A 22396-nucleotide genomic window follows, 5' to 3' on the forward strand; every position below is an offset into this window, starting at 1 on the left:
TTCTAAATTTAACACTGTGAAGATGATAATTCCACTGTTTCGGGAATGATAATTCACTGGCTACAAACCTATTCTGGAAGTACATAAGTGTTACTTCATTCTTCTCTGTTTAATGATCAGTACCCAACTTTCTACGGTTTAGGCGGCAATCCATTCGAGCAGTATCAACAAAGGCAACAAGAAGCCTACCAAGGTCTTCAAAGCTTCTTTGATCAACAGCGCTACATGCAGCAACAGCACCAGATACTTCAAAGCCTCAATCAGTGTTATTCACAGCTTCAGCAGCAACATCATGATATGGCGGCCCTTCAACATCAATTCCAGCAGCTGTTTACGTACAACCCCTCCACTGCGGCAACTGAACACAATCCTTCACCACACAGACCTCAGACTGTGACTCCTAGCGTTTTAAACAATGCTTCTCCCTCTTTCATGAGTCTGCCATCGCATAGTGTTTTGCAGCCGCCATTCTCTGCGCCTCTGGTTAGCCAGTCACCCTTTACCAGTACATATCGACCACCTTCATCCGCACCTGTGTTTAGGACATCTTGGTATCCTCAGTTTGGTCAGGTGGGTGTGTGGCAGTCTCCACGATCAAGGGGAGAGGTTGAGAAAAAGATCAGTTTTCTGCTAAATTGTTACTTTACCGTTGTGTGCTTTGAACAACACACGGCATTAGTAACAACTCAACAATGTTGTATTTGGAATTGAAATCGTTGAAATGACCGTGAACTTTGAATATACATGATAAACTTTAAACTCATCTTGCATCAAGGACATGATATTTATTTGAATTAAATCGAGTGAGCAGACAAATTCATACGTAAATAAATAGATGGATATTTGAGCACAATCATATCTAGATGAATTAACAGAAGTTTAGGAAAATAATCTGAAGCATTAATCCCTGACTGGAGAGTATAGGTAGTTTACAAAGTATATATCCTATTTTAAATATTTCATGATTTCATTTTCCAAGTTTTTTGTCATGATCTTTAAATTAGCACTAAACTGTCAATTAATTTCGCCAGTTGAAACTTTTTGGAGTTGTTTCGTTCTCTACTGGGTTAATATATATTCTGTTACTCTGTTTCAATGTAGAGAATGTTTTGGGATTTGCACTTATCATCGTCAATCCCTTCAACATTAAGGCAGTTTGTTTTGTCTCTCCAGCAAACCGCATCTACTGATCCACCACGACAATCTGTGCAGGAAACTTTCAGTGTTAACCCAGACACAGGCATACCAAGTCCAAGGTCTTTTACACAACGTGGGCATCCTGTTGAACCTGCTCCTCCTCCACCACCCACCTCGTCAGGCACGGCTAATCCTGTAATGGTAGTTCGAGAAGTGGGACCTAGCGCGACAGGAGTGGGTCTGTCTCCTGCTAATGCTAGACTGGAACGGAAATACGATCCGAATTCTTACAAAGGTAAGTGCATAAGGTTATGCTGGTTTTGACAATACACAATAAATATATCTTATTAACCAAGCGCGAGGGCCGTACTAGGAGAATATCGGCCCGAGGTCTTGACAGTACGGACCGAGCGCAGCGAGGTCCGTACAAAAAAGACCGAGGGCCGATATTCTTCCAGTACGGTCCCGAGTAAGCTTGGTTAATAAGAGATTTATTATACGACTGAAGTTCAAAGGGACACAGGTGCGGTATCATTCGGGACCATTCGGGACAGTGCTCGGTCCAATACTTAGAGAATATTGGACCGGCAAGAGAGCATTTTGATTGGTTGATTTTAGTTATTGACCCTCTGACTGCCCGTGTCGTGTAATAATAACACAATATCAAGCAGGCAAGTGATGAGAATATAGATAAATATCAACGATGGGATTCTTAGTTGATCGCATACCAAATTTTCTGAACTAACATGATAGGAATTGTGTGGCAAGTAGTAAGGAGAATAAAATGTTGGATGTAAAGGTTAAGCAATGCTTTTTGCTTTGTAAACTTGTATCTTAAACAAACAGAAGTAGCAAACAAGTGAAGATGGTTTCCTTATTTGTCTCCTTCGAACTTTCTCTAGTTGTTTAGTTGATTGTGCGCGGCTCTAGTTTTTATACGAAGGACAAAACAGGAATGTTTCGTAAAATCTGCAGTGCGACTTAGAGGTTTTCATTATTTATTTTCATTCGTCAGACTATTCTTTGCATCTTTCAGAACTGACATCAACAAGTGTAAATGCATCTAGAGCAGAGAGCAGCCCGGATGTGATTGGCCGCACGTTTAACACACCTATGAGAGCAGCCGCTGCGGCCAGCCTGGCACAGAAAGATAAATCAGCCTCAAGGAGTGCAGAATTCAGCTTAGCTCAAAAACTCGCTGCAGAATCGGTAGAGACGTCTTCAAGAGCTTCAAGTGTGCCTGGAGATGCACAGGACGTCGCAAAAGGGTACGCGAATATTTGATCTCATTTAGCTTTTAAATTAAAGATCACCATATTCAATGCAGTGCATTTCGATAACTCGTTTTAGTCCTTGACCTCCCATGAGTGACCAAGACAGAATTTCTCCTTAAAACAACAATACATTATTATCCAACCACACTCCGTAGAGTACAAATATCACGCGGTATTTGTACTCTAGAGAACCGGTTAGACAGGTTTTCTCGCATCGCGTAAGCGAAGAAGTGGATTGTAGTTATGGAAAAAAAAAAAACAAAACAAAACAAACAAAAAAAGGGCGGACAATTGGAATCATATTTCTGATGTCGAAGAGTCCGAATGGCTGACAAATATAGATCCAAGTTGAATCGAACGAGGAAAAACAGCTAGACGACCACGAAATTTCTTCATTTATTGAAGAAAATAGAAACATCAACACGACAACGCGCCAATTCAGTTTCGCTTCGCAGACTTCTGTCACGCGCTCCCGTAAATAAATATCCGCGAAATTCGCCCGCACTGAAATAACAATTTGGCGTGTTGGATAATAAATAACTTATTAGACGTCTTGTTGTGTAGTATCGCTGAGTATTTTTACTCATTATTTGTATTTTGACTCGCCATATGGGCTCGTCAAAATACGGCACGACTCGTAAAGATACTCAGCGATACTACACAAAACGTTTACTATGATATATGTATCAGGTAGAATGGTGATGAGAATGAAGAAAAATGTCAACTAGGAGATTTTTAAGTTGATCCGATACCAAATTCTTCGAAATACCATCATAAGAATTATAGTACAGAAAGAAAGGAGAGTTACCTTTGAGATCTTGGTAGTGCAAAGGTTGGAAAGGAAAGTTTTATACAAAGTCTTTCCTTTTTGCTTTTTCCTTCCTTTAACATTGGAACAAGTGATTAAGTAAATAATAGTTATTACGATGCTTTAGCGCGTAATAAAAAACTATTAAGTGAAAAGCGTATTTTGTTGAAGCTCATCCAAAATACCTTTAGAATTGCAGTTGGCAGTATATATCTTAATAATTTGATTGAAATAACATGATGGTGATGTACCACGATTCGTGGTTTTGTCGTGGTAATAGCCTAGATAACATGGCGACCAAATTACGTCTAAACTAGGGGATAGTAATTTGCCTTCATCTAGTTTACATACTGCTTTCTTTCTTTCTCGTTTTTACCCTCTAGGTCTTGGCAAGAGGCAGATAGGTGGGCTCAAAAATTTATTTTATTTGATGTTGCGTTTCAGATACATTGTAATCCTTACCTATTAATGCATCACACTGAAATTCTTGCAGGGCCTCAGAGGCAGGCAGTGAGTTTTCACTTTTTGAGGCACTCAGAGACTCCATTTACTCCGAAGTGGCAACACTCATTTCTTTGAACGAATCCAGACCACATTTCTTGGTAAGCACGGAATGAAATTTATTTCGCCGTAGAATTTGTTTATCCAGTCTTCAAAGTAAGAACTGGAGAGAGAGACTCCGCTAGTGACGAAGTCCCAAGGGTATAGACGTGATGTCCTTTCCATTCTAGGTACTAAATTATAGTACGTTCGTGCACATGTCCCTTCTAGCGTTATTACTTAACACTTAACGGGATTGCTTGCTTGAATTTAGTTAATGCTCTGCTTGTTAACTAACTTTCGATGATAAGCTGAAGTTTGGCTAACGTTTGTTACTATTTATTTTTTCTCCTTTTAGCTGGAACTGTTCAGAGAACTACAGCTATTAACATCCGATTACTTAAGGCAGCGTGCACTGTACGCCCTACAAGATTTGGTAACAAGATTTTTAACTGAGGACTCAGTAGGTGCTGAAGGAGGGCCCCTGGAGCAAGCAGTAAGAATGCTTTAATTTAATATCTGTCCGGTTACGTTTGTTTCGTTCGTTGTCGCTATAGTTAGTTAATCGATTGTCGGTTTGTTTTTTAGTTCTTCTGTTCATGAGCTCGCTCCTTCACTCGTGGCTATCACGACTACAGTCTTCGTTTTCCTTTGTTTTGGACTGCGTGTTTTTAGTCTTTTTGCTTCTTTATCCATTCTTTTATGTATTTCACAGCGATTTCAGGAATGGCTAGGCTCCAATTCAGAACTAACTCCAAGTGAAACGGTGGAGACTTTTGAAGACGACGAATCCGAGGTGAGATGAACTATATATCTGCAGACGTCGTGACTTTGTATGTCTGTCTTGTCAGATGATCATTGAGATTGAAAGTGTGAACCTTAGCGACCAGCATCCTATTTCTCCTCAATATCCCTGAATATTAAGCATAAACGTCACGAGAATCAAGTAAAGAATCACCAACTAGAAAAACTCTTTTTGCTGAAAACAGCTTCTCTTTATCAGAACCATAGGAAATGAATAGAGGACATTGTATAGAGAATATGCATACTGTTGTTGAGGTATAGAGGGTTAAGCGGACACCATCGGTTCTCGAGTTAGTGTTCGCGTGACAAAAGGTGACTGCCTTTTCCAGTTAATGACTGTTAATAACTGTTAATTTCTAACTAGAACAAAATAAGTTGTCATCAACCTTTTTAGACTGACTCTTCCATGTAAATGATAAGTTTAAGGAACATTAGTCTTGGCCACCTAATCGCTTCAAAATCAAACTCAAAATCCTCATGAACCCTTCCGTTTTGTGGTAAATATGAGGGTGGAAAAAATTGCGCGTCGTGTAGGTTTTAACTTATACGATTTCGTATTCTTGGTTCAAACGTTGTGTGGCATATAGTAGGAACTTGTAGCGTATGGATCACCTTTGATTAACTCGTTGTTTGGCACTACTATTACTCCAGAGCTTTTATTGATGTGTTTTGTTTTGTTTTTTGTTTTTTGTTTTTTTGCTTTGTTGATTCGTAGACAAGAGAGGCTACAGTCCCAGCCGAGACCGTCACAGAAGGAATCTATGATTATGCAGAAAACGTCGAGTCAGGTAGCACCCTCTCCACTCCTACATCTAGTCACACTGGCGAGGCACCCTTCGCGTCTGAAGGTCTGGGAGATACTGTCATTCACCTCGACAAGGTAAGCCGCTTCAAAAAATATATATTTATGTTGACGATGCAACGTAAACCAGGCTGGACCTTAATTGAAAGGCTTTTCACGGGGTTGAAGTATTCATTGTGGAGTATTCGGGGTGAGAATCCAAATATTTCTGCCTAATCAGTAAATCCCGATCGTAATTCTGTACTTCAGTGGAAAATGTATGACCCGCTGGACCCCTGGGTGCGGGCGGTCAATTCCCACATGTGGAAGGAGCCTTAAGAGTTATGTAAAGGTTAATTTTTGTGCTTGTTGTTTGAAGGCTCTGAGCAGGATGCGTGAATATGAGAGACTGAGAACTGAAGGGAAGCTGACTGAACTTGTGTCTGGTACTGCCTTGTTAAAAGGGGACAAACACGTCAAAGACGACGTCACCACCAGCTCTGCTGGAGACGTGGGAAGCGAATCTTCCATATCGGATGTTCAGGTTAGCCTTGGTAGCATGCCTACTTTAAATTTTAGTAGTTCTGTGTCATCTGGCAGTTGTCTTTGTCGTACGTTCTACAAATACGTGCCACAAATACGTTCCTTGCCATCAACCAATCGTTTGGCGGGCGTTTGGCAAATTTTGTCTTTAGCATCCCCACGCTGAGATTCATTTTTGCGACCTGCCAACTGAATTCGTAGCTAATAGGAGAAAGGTTGTGTATTGATAGGTTATTCGCCTTTTCACCATAGTATCCAAGAATTGACACTCAAGCGCTGGACCACCTCATAAAGTCAATCATGTCGGTAAGTTCATTGAGAGAAATCGACACTTCCTGTCCCATAAAGAGCATTTTTTAAGAAATGCCATGTAACATGCCATGTAACTAAGTGTCTTCTGTCAGTTTCCACCTTACCTTCTACCGTAAATTCTTCAAGTTAAGCTGGACATTTTAATTGGCTAGTATTATTCAGTCCTCTTTTCAGGTTGAGTGCCTGTTTTCTGTGCAAATGGCATTGTTATTGGGCTTCATTCCGTGACCTTAACCCTGAGTATAACCCAGTTTCCGTAACGTAAAGTCACTTGTGGTGCTGCGAATTCCCTTGAATGGCATACTAGCCCTTCGCGGGTTACCCTCAGTAGTTTGTCAGGTTTTTCTAGCAGTTTATCGAAACTCATGTCTACCTCTGGTTTAAGATTTGTACCGTGAAAGTTTAGTATCTTGTCCAAGAAGACAGTCTAACGACATAGCCTGGACTTGAGCTTGTGCTCTTGTGGCTCAAGTAAATAAAACCAGACATTCAGATTTGACGAGTGCTCTTAAGTGTCTGATGACTAGTTTGGAAATGAGAAATAGTAGCGAGACGATCTTTTTTACATTGGTTGTGGTGATGAATTTTTGTTAGGAGGTGATACCCTGTTTGAATGAACACATGGAGGATACATGCACATCTGAACTGCTGGGTTATATAAGAAGTTTGGTGTTATCGCGGATTCAAGTCAATGAAGATCAGGTGAACATACTTTCATCTTGCATTGGAAAAGTGTTGTTTTTATTTTACATTCTGCACTCTATTCCATCATGACAACGAAAAAAAATCAATTTGCTTCGTTTTATTTTCATCATTAAGGAGTTTGGAAGGTTCTTTCACAAGCAGCTGGCTTCCATTCTTCAGGATTCTTTATCAAGATTTACGGATAGAACGTGAGCTAACTCCTGTTGTATTTTTTAGCATTTAATTTGTGTTAATGTTTTGCCAATTCCCTTTGTTGTCGTTAATTCACTAACCTCCAAGAGTGTCGGACTTCTAATTTCTCTTAATATTATTACCCTGGAATCAAACTTTAGGTCTTGAGAAGAAAGGAAATAATCACCATTTAAAAAGGAATTGTAAAACAGAACTGTATAGAGAATATGAATGCTAATGATAGGGTGAAAAGGGTTGAGACTTGTTTGTTTGTTTGTTTGTCTGTCGTTGTGTCTGTTTTTCTGTTGATCTTTTGTGAGTGTCTTTCCTTCTTCTAAATTCGGGGTTGTACATTGGACTAGTGCAGATGTGCTTTGGAGACCTACACAGTTTATTGAAATTGTTATTCTCTAGACGCCAAAAGGGACGTTGAGCTACAACTGACCCTTCAAAATTGGGAGAGTAACTTTGATCGTTGTCCAAACCAATCAAGTTGTGTTTCAAAAACCGAAAGTGTTCCAAAAAGAGAGGAACTTTGTTTACAAACGTCTTTCTCTTTCTAGAATGAAAGACTGTGGCGAGGATATGCTTGTCGACATGTCTGAGATTTTGTTTAACGAGTTGGCGTTTTTCAGGCTTATGCAAGACCTAGACGGGTGAGAATTTCCATAACACAAGTAATATATAAGTTGAAGGCCCCGTCCACAGCGAGGCAGGGAAATTTGAAAACGCAACTTTGTCAACCTTCCACACATATCCGGAAAACTCTTTTTAAACAGAAAATGTTCTTCAAAACGCCAGCATAGCTTCCCGTCCTATTTTTCTTAGAAAACTTTTCGAAATTGGAGTTTTTTTTAAAAATAAGTTACATCGCCTTTGCGTCACTCAGTGACTTTTGTTTTTATTTCGTCTGGTGCTGTGGTCAGTTCCTCATTAGAGAAAGTTATCCCTAACGTATTTTTATTAATTATTATTTTTTTTAGTTTACCTTGATGATTTATTTGCTTATGACTCTGGATTCATTGTTAAAACATTTGTCCTCTAATGTTACGGTTTTATACAGAGGTCGTGGAGCAAGTCAAAGACCAACGTGGCGACAGGTTAGCCTCGCTAATTTGTCGTGTTTATTGCTAGGTTGCTCCTTTGCATTGAGTGAAATTACAAACTAGTTTACACAACTTTGGGGCTCTATTTGATTACAGGCATTTGATTTAATTGACTAATACCCAGCTTGCTGTGTCCTTCGTGGAAAAGCTTCGTATTAGCGTAAAATGGTCTATACTAGTTTTTAATGTAGCATTTTTCATTTGCGTTCTTAACGTGCAGTGTTCATTTTCATTTTTTCGCTTTACCTTCTCCTAAACTAATTCCAGGTATCCTACGACACCTCTTTAGCAAATCCGATGTAAAGCTGATTTTTCGTTCGCGTCTTCCCACGTTTGAAGCCATTTAGCGAATTTGGTCTCTCTTTGACTAGTTTAAATTTCTTTGGTTTGGCCAATGTTAGAAAATAGCAGTCTTGTCTTTCTAAATATTGTAACAAATGCTGTTGATGTGTGATATGTTAGGGATTTGATTCTGCGAGCACGGACACTGGAACCGGTCAGGACGGAGACAAAGAGGACGATGATGATACTGAAGAAAAAGAGAATAATCCGCCCGAAGACAGGTGTGACAGAAGAGTTCTTACTGAGTTCTGACGAACAGAATACAACAACTGTTTCGTATATATCTTGCAACGCTTTCCGTGTTAGTGTCATTAGCGAGCTCGTCTAGATATGATTTCCTCTGACTTCTCTTGGCTCCTTGTTCTTTTGTTCCGCGGGGTAATCCGGCTTGTTAAGACAACAGCCGCTTTGACATTGAATCTTGGTCTGATTAACAATGTGGCCAGATTGACTTGGTTGCTGCTGAAATGTTAGAGAGTGGCTAACTGTGATTTTCAAAATTATGAAGTTGCATGGATGGCGTGACAGTTGCATGGATGGCGTAGTAGTTTTCTCGTAACCTCGTAACTTGTCTTCCGTGAGGTGTCAACTAGTTGAGACGAAGTATAGAGCTTTATTTTAAATAAACAAACGAGCAAATTATCACAAATTTTCGTTTCACGTCTACAGCGCTTTCTGTGTGGAAGAAATTATTACAATGCGCATGTATGTTATCACTGTCAAACTGTGCGTTGAATTTGTGCAGCATCTGCCCTGCAAAATCTTGAACTTCGATGGCCACTTGTCTCGCCAGCTCTAGTGAGACCAAACCATGACATTCCCTTTGTTTTACTCCTGAAGCCATATCATAAGGTTTACACCACATATATTTATGTCTAGTGCTGTGGAAGAGGAGGGTGTAAGCGCTGCCGATGAACGCGAAGAGGCAGAGGGCGAGGAAGAGGAACAAGAAGATGATGTGAGCAGCGAGGAGTCTTCATCAGAAGAGTCAGGCGCTGAAGATGATGGTGCAGATGACGAAGGACCGGAAGATGAAGAGGAGGAAGACGAAGCTGCTGCAGCCATGCCAATCTCTAAGGAGCAACAAGAAGCTGAGGAAGAAGATCTTGGAAAGGTTCGTTAGGGACTGTCTGCTAGGGACTGTACCTGTTTTGAGTACGCTGTAACTTTGATTAAAATGAGTTAAATAACTATGAAGAAGCTATACCATTATATTTGTAGTCTTTTGCCTTTGAATAGTGAAAAGATGTTGAAATTATGGTGTGATTCTATGTGAAAAAAAAAATCAACAAGAGGTAAGAATAAATTGACAAACTACAGTGTGGAGAGGATTTAAAGAGATTAGCTGGATAACCTGGGCAGTGAATTTGTTTAACTCAAATCTTAACTTGGTTTTACTGTATTTTCCTTTTGCTTTTATTTGAACAGTTAGCCGTATTTTAATCGTTAATATCGATTTACAAATAAGTTGGCTTTAGTACGAAATCATGTTTTGTTATTTTTGTGGTTTAAGACGAGAGATGATGTGATGGCCAGTCAGTTTGAAGAGAGATCAAGGTAAGTATCTTGGCAAAACAAACTTTAGGGCGTAAAGTTGATTCCAGTTCCTCCGCTGGAATGTTTGTTTGTAACCTGCTCATGTTATTCTCTGTGTTGATTTCCCCTGCAGTTTACAAGAAAATAGCATGGTGGATTCTCCACAGGTAATACTAAGAGTTGAGGATGATGTTATTGTTTTGGACACAAAAAGAAAAATTATGGTTATGTTATTGTATCGTACTGAAAGTTTTACACGATTAATCTTTTGCGTGTTACATTTAAGAATTGTGTGAAGTTAGAGTTGTCAGCAAGTGAATCAAAGCCTTTTTCAAGGTAAGTATTCGGTATTTTGTGTTTTATTGGAGTAATACCTTTCAGAGAAAAAATGAATGAAAAGTGCGCATATCACATACGTGCGGTGAATCTCTCGATTGTCTAGTCAGTAGGGGAAAGTTATCTCTATCACTTTGTAATCATTCAACATAAACTTGAACAGGGTATGATTGTTTATGTTGTTGTTTTTGTCTGTTATTCTAATTAATTTTTGTTTTGTGTTTACTTTGTTTTTGTTGTTGTGTTTTGTTTTTACACCGGCTAAACTACTGAAGTACTGTTTCGACTGAAATGCTTTTGGTAACCCTTGTTCTGCAGTTTTGGTAGCGGAGAAGAAGACGGTGAAGAATCATTTGACGACTCTGATGCCAGGAGAAAGCTGGAAGAATACCAAGGAAGTACAGCGGCTGCTGCATCTGCTAACAGAGACGGTGAAAACAGCAGAGACGGGCTCAGTGACAGTGACGATAGCGGTGCACCACAGCATGAGCAGCAGCAGCAGGCTGTGGAAGCAGCGGCTGAAGCTGCTGTTGCTGCCGCTGCTCCAGGAATGTCTGCTTATTTACAGAATGGACAGGTTTGTTGAATCTATTTTATGATATACTTGGTCACTCAACTGATAACGTGGTAAAGGGAGGAGGCTGCCCACAGTGATTTGAGTTTTGGACTGATGATACTCTCTGATGTTACACAACGTTGGATGTTGGCTGCATGAGAAATTGGCAAATACTTGGATACCGCATTAATAAAAGAATTTTTTTTAGTAACCATTTTCCAAAAAAAAAAAAAAAATTCAAAGATAGGTCTTTCCCTTTAGCGTAAAGCACTGCCAGACTGAGGCCAAAAGGTTATTGTGAATAAAAAATAGAGTGAATGAAAAAATTACATGAAATAAATGGATGACATTAGATTTTGTTAGACATTTAAGAATAAATATTAGCGAGTAAAACACGCAACGTTTCGATGACTCCATGTCATTATTCTCAAGTGAGAAGAGAATAAAAAATGAATAGCTAATTTATACCGTACGAAGGTGACAAACGTAAAAAGTTAAATTTTTTTTAAAAAATTTAAATAAATAATTGCGCGTGTTGAGTTCATAAATGTAAACTATTAAATAAATAGTTTCGCGCGTATGGAATCCGATTGTTTGTTCAAAGAGGGCTTCATCTTCATGCTTTTCATAAAGAAGATGAAGCCCTCTTTGAACAAACAATCGGATTCCATACGCGCGAAACTATTTATTTGATAGTTTACATTTATGAACTCAACACGCGCAATTATTTATTTAAATTTTTAAAAAAAATTTTAACTTTTTTACGTTTGTCACCTTCGTACGGTATAAATTAGCTATTCATTTTTTATTCTCTTCTCACTTGAGAATAATGACATGGAGTCATCGAAACGTTGTGTGTTTTTCTCGCTAATATTTATTCTTAAATGTCTAAATAAATGGATGTCTAAATAAGTACAGTTTACATTGATGACCGTTATGACCATAGAGCCACTTCTTTATTTTACCGATTGTGTATAGACGAATTCGACACGCTACTTAGAATTTTGAAGAAAGAAATAAAGTAACTGCTATTTACGGCAGCCTATTTACATTATCAACTCGGTTGATAAAACCAAACTGTCTTCTAATAACCCCACCGATGCAGCTTTTCTTTTATCCCCTTTTTCATTTTACGTTGCTTTTAATGTTCCACTTTTTTCGGGTTACCCTTGTATCATCCTGTGCCGATGTTTCTCTGACGTCTCCCTAATGTTTTGTTCCAGATTACTAACGGTCAAGATGATGGTGAAGTCTCCATAGATGACCTTCCGACCAAACTTACGGGATTGACAGAGGTAATCAGTGTGAAGACGCTATATTTAGCTTAATAATCAGGACACTTCCCATAAGTGCTGGCTGCAGGCTAAATTTGCTGGCTGAGAAAGAGGTGATCGCCGGCTGGATTTTTGTCTGTGATAACTTGGCGAAGGATATTCGCTTGCCGTGTCCTCTTTCTTTGTCTTGCGGCACACTGTGAAGAGGTTGCGAAGTATTGGGAGCCAAATTTTGTTAGTAGGTCTCTCGTTCGTTCGGCCGGCTTACTTCTATTCTTAAAGGCAGACTATTGCCATCACTGCAACCCTGCTTGCAGTTGTTCGGAGAGTAATGCTATAATTAATTGTCAGCTGAACCGTAGGAGATGGAAGGCGGTAATGAAAATATTGGTTATACTTGCAATCTCCTGTCCCGCCCTGGAATTCAAGTTGTGTGCCACTTTGGAAAGAAGGCTTGGGGAAATGATTGATTTCCAATTCTGAATTTGTTTCGCTTTTTCTTCTTGTTTGTTTGTTTTTAGCGTAATTTTTATCTGCCATCGTGTTGCAGTTACTACAGTTGCATTTCTGCCATCATGTTGTAGTTAAAAAGGCAGTTATGCCTTCGTTTGGTCTGTTTTGAGTTGTAGTAATTCATGCAGGCCTAACCATGTAGTCACACGAAGCAGTTTTTTTTTTTCAATGTAAAGCAGGAAGGTCTATATTCTAAAACATTCTACGCTTTGTTATGTGGGTTTACCAGGCAGATTTACAGGCTCGAATTGCGGAAGAACAAAGCCGCAATCAGGCTTCCTCTGGTGTCATTGCACACCTAGACGGATTAGCAGGTAACACTTGTAGCTTTTGGTAGTACCAGAAGAAGAAGAGAACAAAACATTGCTGTACTGAATCACTCTCACGAGCTACAGCGAAAATTTGTTTGCGCAAAATTCTTAGCTTCACTGTTTATACTTGCGCTGATCTCGCGCCTTGTGGTGCGGTCAACACAAACGAGCCCAGGATTACAGTGCTAACAGAAAGATCAAACCAAACGAAACGAAGCAAAGACTGTTATAATGAATCTCTTTCATGAACCACAACTGGAAATTAATTTGCGCAAAATCGTTTCCCAAAAAGGGGCTACCGTAAATAGTTTTGTTTGATCTCAGTTTGTGTGGTCATAAACGTAAACAACCCCACCAAGACACAGTTCAGATAGGGTTGGCCACTGTACTTTGATTGACAGCCAGAGGAAATTTAGCAAATTTGACAGCTTAGACCATATTGTACTTCAATCGAGCTCCAGTGCGAGATACTTATCCTTTCATTTCATATGCCATTTTCAAATATTTTGTTTTTGTTTTTGTTTTTATCATTCAGAACTTGCTGGTGATCCCGAGGCCTTGCACGAGCCAGGTAATTCTCAATGTTGCATATAACCCATTTTTACACAAAGAATACACAATGTATGGCCCTTGAAATGAATTGAAATTAATTATATTTTGACTAGAGGATGATACGTGATTTCGTTTAATTTTGGTCAGATTTCCTTAGGGGTACGAAGACTTCACTAGAGTTTGCCTCAAGGCTAGCTCTCAACTTGTGGCTTCGTAACCAGTATGCAGGAGGCACGGGTTCGAATCTCCTTAGTCAAACCTGAATTTTTTCAGCTTCTTTCTGCGACTTCTTTAATTATAGCTCAATTTCCGTGAGCATTCCTTAACTTAAACGCTAGCCTTGTTACTACGTCGACTCTCAAACCGGACAGGGTCTCCACTGTAAAAGACTGAGTATGTTTTGCACTTTAAATTGTCCTCGCTTTGAATACCTATCGTCACCAGGACTAATAACCAGGAATTTAGACAATATCTCGGCGTAGATCTTCTATAAAGCTCCTCCCCCCCCCCCAAAAAAAGAAGCGGGAGGCAATTATTGCCTCTAGAAATTGCTTGTATTCTGCATCAGATCTCTTTTCTGCTAATCTGTATGATTTTCTTTTTACAGAATCATCCGAGAGGCCGCTGAATGGGTTACATGGTGATGTGGACAAATGAGCTTCTATCCAATATTTAAGACTAGGAATCCGATCGTGAATTTTCGGCTAAGAACGTTTTTTCTGCCTCATTTAAGTCTTGTCGAGGTTTTCCTGAGGATTTTTCTGACCATAACGTTAAAAAGGGGAGGGGGGGGGGAATACAAGTAACAGTGTTAATGCGTCAGGAGTTTGAGAAGATCTCCGTTGAAAATAAAAAAAAAAGTTTAATTGGAAGATCATCGCGCTCTTCAGCCCAAGCCTCGAAGGGATTCTTCAACCCACACGTTATAGCTGCCATGACTCAAAGCAGGTTTTTTGCACTTTTTCCGTCCGTTATAAGCGAAATTACAAGGATAATCTTGATTGTGCGTAACTAGTTCTATATATCTTTTTTACCGTTACCAATGATAAAAGGAGACTTTTATGAAATCGATCGTTCGTGATGTCCCAGGTATTTTTACCAAACGCTTTCTTTAGCGCGTCATCAAAGTTAAGTTATTTAGAGTGAGGTTGTCTTCTCTAACCCTCAACAGTTCTGTGTGAGTTTCATGTTAGAGCGGTCATCAATTGAAAATTATATATCAGCTAGATTTTTCCACCAGTAAGTTTTTTTACTGGCATAATTTATACAAGTCTCATATAACGAGATAGTTTGCCAGTCTTACTGAGTTTGAGTGGTAGTTATTTATTCTTGTCATTAAATTTAATCTATTTCGCACTAATATAATGTTGTGACTGCTTAAATGCTCGTTTTAGACTGTTAATTTATTAACTAGTAGATGGGGAGCCGCGGTGGTCCTATGGCTAGTGCGCACGAATCCGGATCAAGTGGTCCGGTTTCGACCCCAGGTTGGGGACATTGTGTTGTGTTTTTAGGCAAGACACTTTACTCTCACGGTGCCTCTCTTCACCCAGGTGATGAAATGGGTACCCTGCGATGTAGTAATATCCCATCCAGGAGGGAAGTAGAAATAGTTAGGCGCTGATTTGATGGGTCACTTGCCTCATAAACAGACCATACCTATATTGTGGGGTCTAGTCATTATTAGCTCTTCGCCACGAGCGTTTCTTCGCCCGCTGAATAGTATGATGCCTTTATAGGTGTGAAAGGGATCTAGTGTCAAACCCTGGCGAAGTCCTCCTTGACTCGTTCTACAATATTTCCGCGGGCGGAAAAACGTGAGTTTTGTAGGATCTGGAGGATAAATCTATCTCGAAACAGAAGCACTGCTTATCAGTGTTAAGCATACGACAAGGAGTTCAGAGGTCATCAGTTATCTGTTGTTGTAACAAACGTAATTTTAAGTGTATATGACACGAAATCTTTTTCCTCGGTTTTTGTTTCTTCGATATGTGTAAAAACTATTCTGAGGTTGCAACAATTTAAAATTTTGTTTTGAGCTGCTCTTTTGCGCCCTAAAATACCTCCAGTTTGGCTTGAAAGTAGTCGTAAGGACGCTCGGCCAAGAAGCCATGTGACTTTTCTCGTGACGTCAGTTGAGGAGGTCGATATTGCGTAACTGGAGCGTCGAACATTAAAAGTTGTACGAATTTTGTTTTATACACCTGGTATTTCGATACGCGTTTTTCCCTCAGATCCCATTTTAAGAGAAATTCGTTTAGAAGCACCGTGCTGTTTTCGGCTAGGCCGTAAGGAAATGTGCGTCGCTTTTTTTGGCTCACTCGCAGCCATGTCACTTTGAAAACACCGTGCCAAATACACTGGAGGGTATGGAAGGCTTCAAAATTAAAAGGAATCTCTTTAGGGGTTCCGTTGGTTAAGAGAAACCTTTTTTGCTTGCGCGTGAGAAGAAAGAATCGTGAACCCAAATACGAAAATGGCCGAAGAAAATGTTAACAATTGAGACCAAGAGCTCTTTTCAAAGCTCATAGATCACCTGATCCATCCTCAACTCCTTCATATGGTGGCACTATTTGTTGATGGTGATGATCATAACTTTTCCCTGCAAATAACCGGTAATCTTTAAAAGAATGGAGGAAGATGGGAGTTGAAAGAAGTGGTTTAACGTTCATCTTTAAATTTACTTCCAATTTTATTACAAGCGCCATCATTTTGAAGAAAAAACAACTTTGCGCCCTCACAACACGAAAATAATTATGTCAACAGGAAAGGTTTTCATTCCATCAATGTGCAAGGTGTCTGCAACCATGAAGGTGAGTAGACTTTCTGCTTACGCAAAACGCGTAACAGTTTTAAGAGAAAATTCGAACACGGACGAAAAATATATCTATATGTTGGTAACTCTGACCTCAACAAAAATGTTTAATTCTGTTTCGTCATTGGTCGCTACGGAGTCACGTGAGAAGGCGCACGAGCCTGGGAAGATCAGTTGTGCACGATCCTTTTAGGAAGGTCGGACGGTGTTTGCTCAACACTGAGAAAACAAGGTAACTGCCGAAAATATGAGTGGAAGGGACCCCCTTTTACCGGTAGAAGAAAATTTACTTTCTGAAGAAAACGAGACAGCGAATTCTTCGCACCGGGGTACAGACAAAGTGCTTGCTGATGTATTGTCGGCTATTGTCGTCCATGGAAAACGCAATGAAACGGTTAGCTGGCGCACCAGAAGACCATGCTACACCATCAAAAAGGAGGAGAACATCTCCTACAACTAATACCATGAGTGATAGTGGAGATTCAGACCCTGAGAAGTCAGATTCTGAGGAACTTAATTTCCCGCCCAATGGCGACCCGCCAAAACTGGGCAGCTCTGACGCATTGCTCAATGAAATTCCTCAAGACTTTGAGTCGGACGAGCAAACTGACCCAAAAGTCGCTCAGAAATTGGCGGATATTGTCAATAAGCGATGGGGTTCTAAGTTAGAGGAAGCCAAATTAAAAGAAAAATTGGCGAAATACAATCGACCCGATAATTGCGAGAAATTAACTGTGCCAAAGGTCAACCCCGAGATCTGGAATAAGCTGAAGCACGTGACCAGGAGCGCAGATTTACGCCTTGCCAACATGCAGAAAGTACTTGTCAAAGTCGGTAGCGCAATCGCTAAATCGACTGACACACTGTTGGCTATCCGTGCAGATCCTGAGAAGACCTCAGCGTCGGCTCTCACTGAGAAATTGGGGAAATTAATCACGTATAATGCTGACGCTCTGGCATTGTTAGGCCATGTAAACATTGACCTATCATACCGTCGACGCGACGCCATCAAACCAAATTTAAATAACGAATATTCCTCGTTGAGTGGCTCACAACTACCCATCACGGGTTTATTGTTTGGAGATGATCTGCAGTCTCAGCTTAACAATATCAAAGCAACTAACAAAATTGGCCATGCGACTACTGCAAAGCCATATTATCGCAACCATAGCGATGGCTGGAAGGGCATTAATCTTCTCACTCAAATGGAAAGCCTTTTTTAGGGAAGAGGGGCCGGTCTTACCGGCCACACAACCACAATTCCTACAAACCACGGGAAACCGAGAAGAAATCCAGCCAGTGAAAAGCTCTGATCTCCCAATAAACAAGGTGAATATGTTACAGTTCCTTGAGCACAAGGTGCACTGCTTTAAAGCAGGGGGGCTGGGAGAATATCATTATCAGTGGCCGGGCCTTAACCTCAGACCCTGAGATATTGCAAATGATACTAGGCCAGCCAATTGAATTTACCAGGACTCCATATCAAAGAGTAGTCCCCAAAGAGAAGAAAATCCTTGATTTGGACAGACAACATATCATTGATACTGAAATAGCTGAACTCCTTGCTAAGGGTGTTATTACCCCAAGTAGTCATGAAAAAGGGGAATATATCTCCTATTTTCACTAGGGCCAAAAAGGATGGTTCTTTCAGAGTAATTTTAGATCTCAAGTGTTTAAACATTCATGTACAATACCACCATTTTAAAATGGACTCAATACTGTTTTACAAATGGTAAAACCTGGGTGCTTTATGGCATCCATAGATTTAAAGGATGCATATTATGCTGTGCCTATTGCCACTGCAGACCAAAAATACCTGAAGTTTCAGTGGCGTGGAAAACTGTATAAATATGTTTGCTTTCCAAATGTATTGACATTTTGCCCCAGGAAGTTTACTAAATTATTAAAACAAGTATATTCACATTTGAGACAGCTGGGACACCTTTCAGCAAGTCATATCGATGACTCATATCTCCAGGGTGATGACTATGATGACTGTGAAAGAAATGTTTGGGATACTGTCAGATTATTTGATTCCCTTGGGTTTACTGTTCACCCTGAAAAATCGTCCTTTGTTCCACAACATCGTATCACCTTCATGGGGTTTATCATTGACTCAATCACAATGAAAGTTTATCCAACCTCTGAGAAGACCGAAAAGATCATTCATACCTGTCAAGGGCTGTTGGAGTGTCCGCACCCTACAGTAAGAGAGGTGGCATCAACCCTTGGGTTCCTCATATCAAATTTTCCAGCAGCAAGGCTAGGGCTTTTACGTTTTAGGTCACTGGACATGGACAAAACTGAGGCCTTGGGCCTAAACAAGGGCAACTTTGATGCATTTATGCAACTGTCTGAGTTGTCTCGCAGTGATTTGCAGTGGCAGATAAACTCAGCAAGGTCATTTTACAATCCTATAAGCCCTCCTCAGCCAGAGGCCACTTTATACACAGATGCAAGTAAAGAGGGCTGGGGAGTACTCAATAATGCAAAGATTGGGGGACCTTGGACTCCAGAAGAGGCTTCTAATCACATAAATTATCTTGAAATGCTTGCAGTGCTATTTTCTCTTAAGGCATTTCATAAAGAGTTATCAGGAAAGCATGTACTAGTGAGAATTGATAATATTACTGCTGTGTCAGATTTAGGTAAAATGGGTACAAGCCATTCCAGAAAGCGAAATGATTTAACCCGTACGCTCTGGGAGGGGTGCCTTGACAATAACATGTGGTTAACCACAAGTCATATCCCAGGGAAAGAGAATACTCTAGCTGATGCAGAGTCCAGGAAATCTAGAAAAGAAACTGAATGGACTTTAGACAGAAAAATTTTTCACGCAGCCGTTAAGAAACTTCATGTTGAGCCTCAGATTGACCTATTTGCATCTAGGCTTAATTACCAGCTAAGACCATTTGTTGCCTACCAACCAGACCCTGAAGCAATGGCTATTAATGCCTTTTCAATTTCTTGGAAACCTTATGTTTTTTATGCCTTTCCTCCTTTTAGTATCATCCCAAAAGCGTTGCAGAAAATTCAAGCAGAAGAGACCACAGGACTGTCAGTTGTGCCATGCTGGCCAACTCAGCCATGGTGGCCATTGGTGATGAGACTGCTGGTTCAGGAACCCCTTGTGCTCCCCAAGAAGAAACACACCTTATTTCTACCTCAACAGTCAGACTTGGTGCATCCACTGTATCAGAAGCTCACACTTCTGATATGCCACTTGTCAGGAAATCACTTGCAGGCAGAGGGGTTTCGGAATCAGCTACCTCACTCATCCTACAGTCTTGGAGAAAGGGCACTAAACAACAATATAAACCATTCATCACTAAATGGGAACAGTCCTGTTGTCAAAGGAAGATTAATCCCTTTTCAGCAACTATAGAACTTGGGATTAATTTCTTGGCAGAACTTTACCACACAGGGATTGGATACAGTGCCCTCAACACTGCACGTTGTGCTTTGTCTACTGTTTGTTTTACATCAGAGCATTACACTTTTGGACAGCATCCCCTTGTCTGTCGTTTCCTCAAAGGAATTTTGAGTGCAGACCCTCTCTCCCAAGGTACCAAGAAACTTGGGATGTCACGGTGGTATTAGACTATCTAGCTAAACTTGGGCCACCTGTGAAACTTAGTTTTAAGAACATGACTTTGAAAGGGGTTATGTTGATGGCGTTGCTTTCGGGACAGCGTTGCCAGACTTTGCACACATTATCAATTGATTATCTGCAAATAAGTTCTGAAAAGGCTGTGTTTTCCATTAACTCATTGTTAAAAACTTCCACACCGGGTAAACATTTAGCTTGTATTGAGTTTCAGGCCTATGCACCAGATGTAAGTCTTTGTATTGTAAAGCATCTTTAGCAATATCTGAAGCACACAGATACTCTTCGAGGTAATGTAAAGCAGCTTCTTATTAGTTACTCTAAGCCTTATAAAGCTGTTTCCCCTGATACAATAAGCAGATGGATTAAGGCTACACTGGTTGATGCTGGAATTGACACTTCGAAGTACAGTGCACACAGCACTCGATTAGCATCTACATCTACAGCAAAAGCAAACAGCATATCTATCGTCACAATTATGAAAAGTGCGGGGTGGTCCCAGGAGTCCACATTTACTAAGTTTTACAACAAACCAGTGGAACCTCGAGAGAATTTCGGAACTGAGCTCCTTAAAGCTGTATGTAGGGACACCTAAGATAGTGTCTTATATTTGTATGTTTTGATGGCTAAGAGAGAATGTTATTAAAGCAGGTTCATATTGCTATAAATCATTGTTATGTTTGAGTTCGCACTCACACTGCTTTAAAATCTCACGTGACTCCGTAGCGACCAATGACCAATGACGAAACAGAATACCTAAATTAAACGAGGCTTACCTGTAAGGTGAAGTTTGATTGGGATTCTGTGAGTCATTGGTCGGGAGCGAAGGAGTCATGTGCCCACCCATGTGTTATTAACCCACCCATGACTGGGTGTAAGTGCTCACATCTGTTAAAGACTGACCTTCCCAAGCTCGTGCGCCTTCTCACATGACTCCTTCGCTACAGACCAATCACTCACAGAATCCCAATCAAACTTCACCTTACAGGTAAGCCTCGTTTAATTTAGGTATTTGAAGGAATGTTCACAAATGTCGTTGCCCGCTGGCCGGGAAGTACTCACGATAGTCACGTGTTCCGCACAAGTAACATTTGCACTTATTTGCCAAACAACCATCGTTCCCTCGACGATGGCGTCCTTCTTGGGGACAAGGGATACGCTTGCAGCCCATTCTTGATGACGCCATACATAACAGCACGAAGTGCAGCCCAGGAAGCCTACAATGACGCTCACGCCAAAACAAGAGTGGTGATCGAGCAAACGTTTGGCCGATAGAAAAGGCGTTTTCATGTGTTGCATTCGGAAATAAGAATGGCACCCGAAAAAGTTTGCATGATTGTAGGCGCTTGTGCAGTGTTGCACAATATTACTTTACATATGATGCACGATCCTCGCAGTAGAGAGCGCTATTTATGCAATAGCGAAAATCAGACCTGAAAAAAATCTGGGCCCGGTTGTTCAAAAGAGAGTTAAGCCTAAACCCAGGTTAAATCGGCCTAACCCTGGGTTAAATTTTAAGCGGAGGTTAGTTGCGTTGTTCAACGGAAGGTTAACACTAACCTCGGGTTAAACGATGGGTTAAATTTAACCCACTGTGCGAGCAGGGTTAAATTGTTAACCTCCGGTTAAATCAGGAATAAAAATTAAAATGGCGGACTTGTTATTTTGCGATTTACGCAGAAGGTGACGACGAGAAAATAAATAAATAAATAGATAAATAAATTCGTCTTTATTAAAAGACCATCCAATAAAATTACATATCTGATGTTACTGTAAAAATATATATTGATGGGAAAAATTACAATGATTAAATCGAATAAAAATTATTAGAAATTCATATGGGGTGTTTACACAGCTAGACTATATTTATAAATTAATCTATTAAAAAAGCTATGTTTAAAACGTTCAGTGTTAATGCTGGGCCTGACAATGAATTTGCTTCGAATGTTTACAATATAGTCTTTGTACCTTGGGAGTAGGCTTTTTAATGGATGGTCATCATGTTTGAGGTTATAAAAAAGGCGTCTGTCGCTTTTCTCCAAAAGTTCGTATATGTTTTAATTGACCGACGTGTAGCGCCTTCTATAGCATCTTTTCAAAAACCTTTGTATAACAGTAAGTTCGGAAACACTTGCACCATAAACTGAAAGACCGTATAATAACTTAGGGATCACAATTGAATTAAAGAGGTGGTCTATTTCGTCTTGTGTATATCCTTCTTGACGTAGGCTTCTGATGACAAATAAACACTTCTTGGCTTCATGCAGCTTGGCCTTGACATGCATGCTGAACTTACAATTACCTTGAAATGTGACGCCCAATGAAGAAATGTTATTATATTGTTCGATATTGTGAGACATTGGGTAGACTGTT

The 22396-nt window shown here is 40.1% G+C and overlaps 1 protein-coding gene and 1 pseudogene across 5 annotated transcripts in view; both read left to right on the plus strand.

Annotated features, from left to right (window-relative positions):
* The window catches only part of LOC111345588 (uncharacterized), a 46517-nt gene extending 30717 nt beyond the window's left edge, over nt 1-15800 (plus strand). For 4 of the 5 annotated variants that reach the window (XM_022952870.2, XM_088732640.1, XM_022952872.2 and 1 more), the window contains 24 exons: nt 143-570; nt 1174-1432; nt 2174-2405; nt 3603-3623; nt 3713-3821; nt 4118-4255; nt 4475-4555; nt 5279-5443; nt 5724-5888; nt 6140-6193; nt 6794-6901; nt 7019-7092; nt 7639-7731; nt 8139-8175; nt 8644-8744; nt 9403-9637; nt 10037-10080; nt 10193-10226; nt 10346-10395; nt 10714-10972; nt 12175-12246; nt 12968-13052; nt 13585-13620; nt 14209-15800. In XM_022952870.2, coding sequence (XP_022808605.2) covers nt 143-570; nt 1174-1432; nt 2174-2405; nt 3603-3623; nt 3713-3821; nt 4118-4255; nt 4475-4555; nt 5279-5443; nt 5724-5888; nt 6140-6193; nt 6794-6901; nt 7019-7092; nt 7639-7731; nt 8139-8175; nt 8644-8744; nt 9403-9637; nt 10037-10080; nt 10193-10226; nt 10346-10395; nt 10714-10972; nt 12175-12246; nt 12968-13052; nt 13585-13620; nt 14209-14258 — 2930 coding nt within the window. In that variant the 3' untranslated portion in view covers nt 14259-15800. Of the gene's footprint in view, nt 1-142; nt 571-1173; nt 1433-2173; nt 2406-3602; nt 3624-3712; nt 3822-4117; nt 4256-4474; nt 4556-5278; nt 5444-5723; nt 5889-6139; nt 6194-6793; nt 6902-7018; nt 7093-7638; nt 7732-8058; nt 8176-8643; nt 8745-9402; nt 9638-10036; nt 10081-10192; nt 10227-10345; nt 10396-10713; nt 10973-12174; nt 12247-12967; nt 13053-13584; nt 13621-14208 lie in introns of those variants that run through there. The other variant, XM_088732641.1, reaches the window with a different exon arrangement.
* An 878-nt stretch (nt 15801-16678) lies between these two features.
* On the plus strand, nt 16679-20691 carry LOC148723805 (uncharacterized; annotated as a pseudogene).
* Nucleotides 20692-22396: the final 1705 nt, after the last annotated feature.

Source organism: Stylophora pistillata, chromosome 9 (genome assembly GCF_964205215.1).
Source record: "Stylophora pistillata chromosome 9, jaStyPist1.2, whole genome shotgun sequence".
Lineage (NCBI taxonomy): Eukaryota > Metazoa > Cnidaria > Anthozoa > Scleractinia > Pocilloporidae > Stylophora > Stylophora pistillata.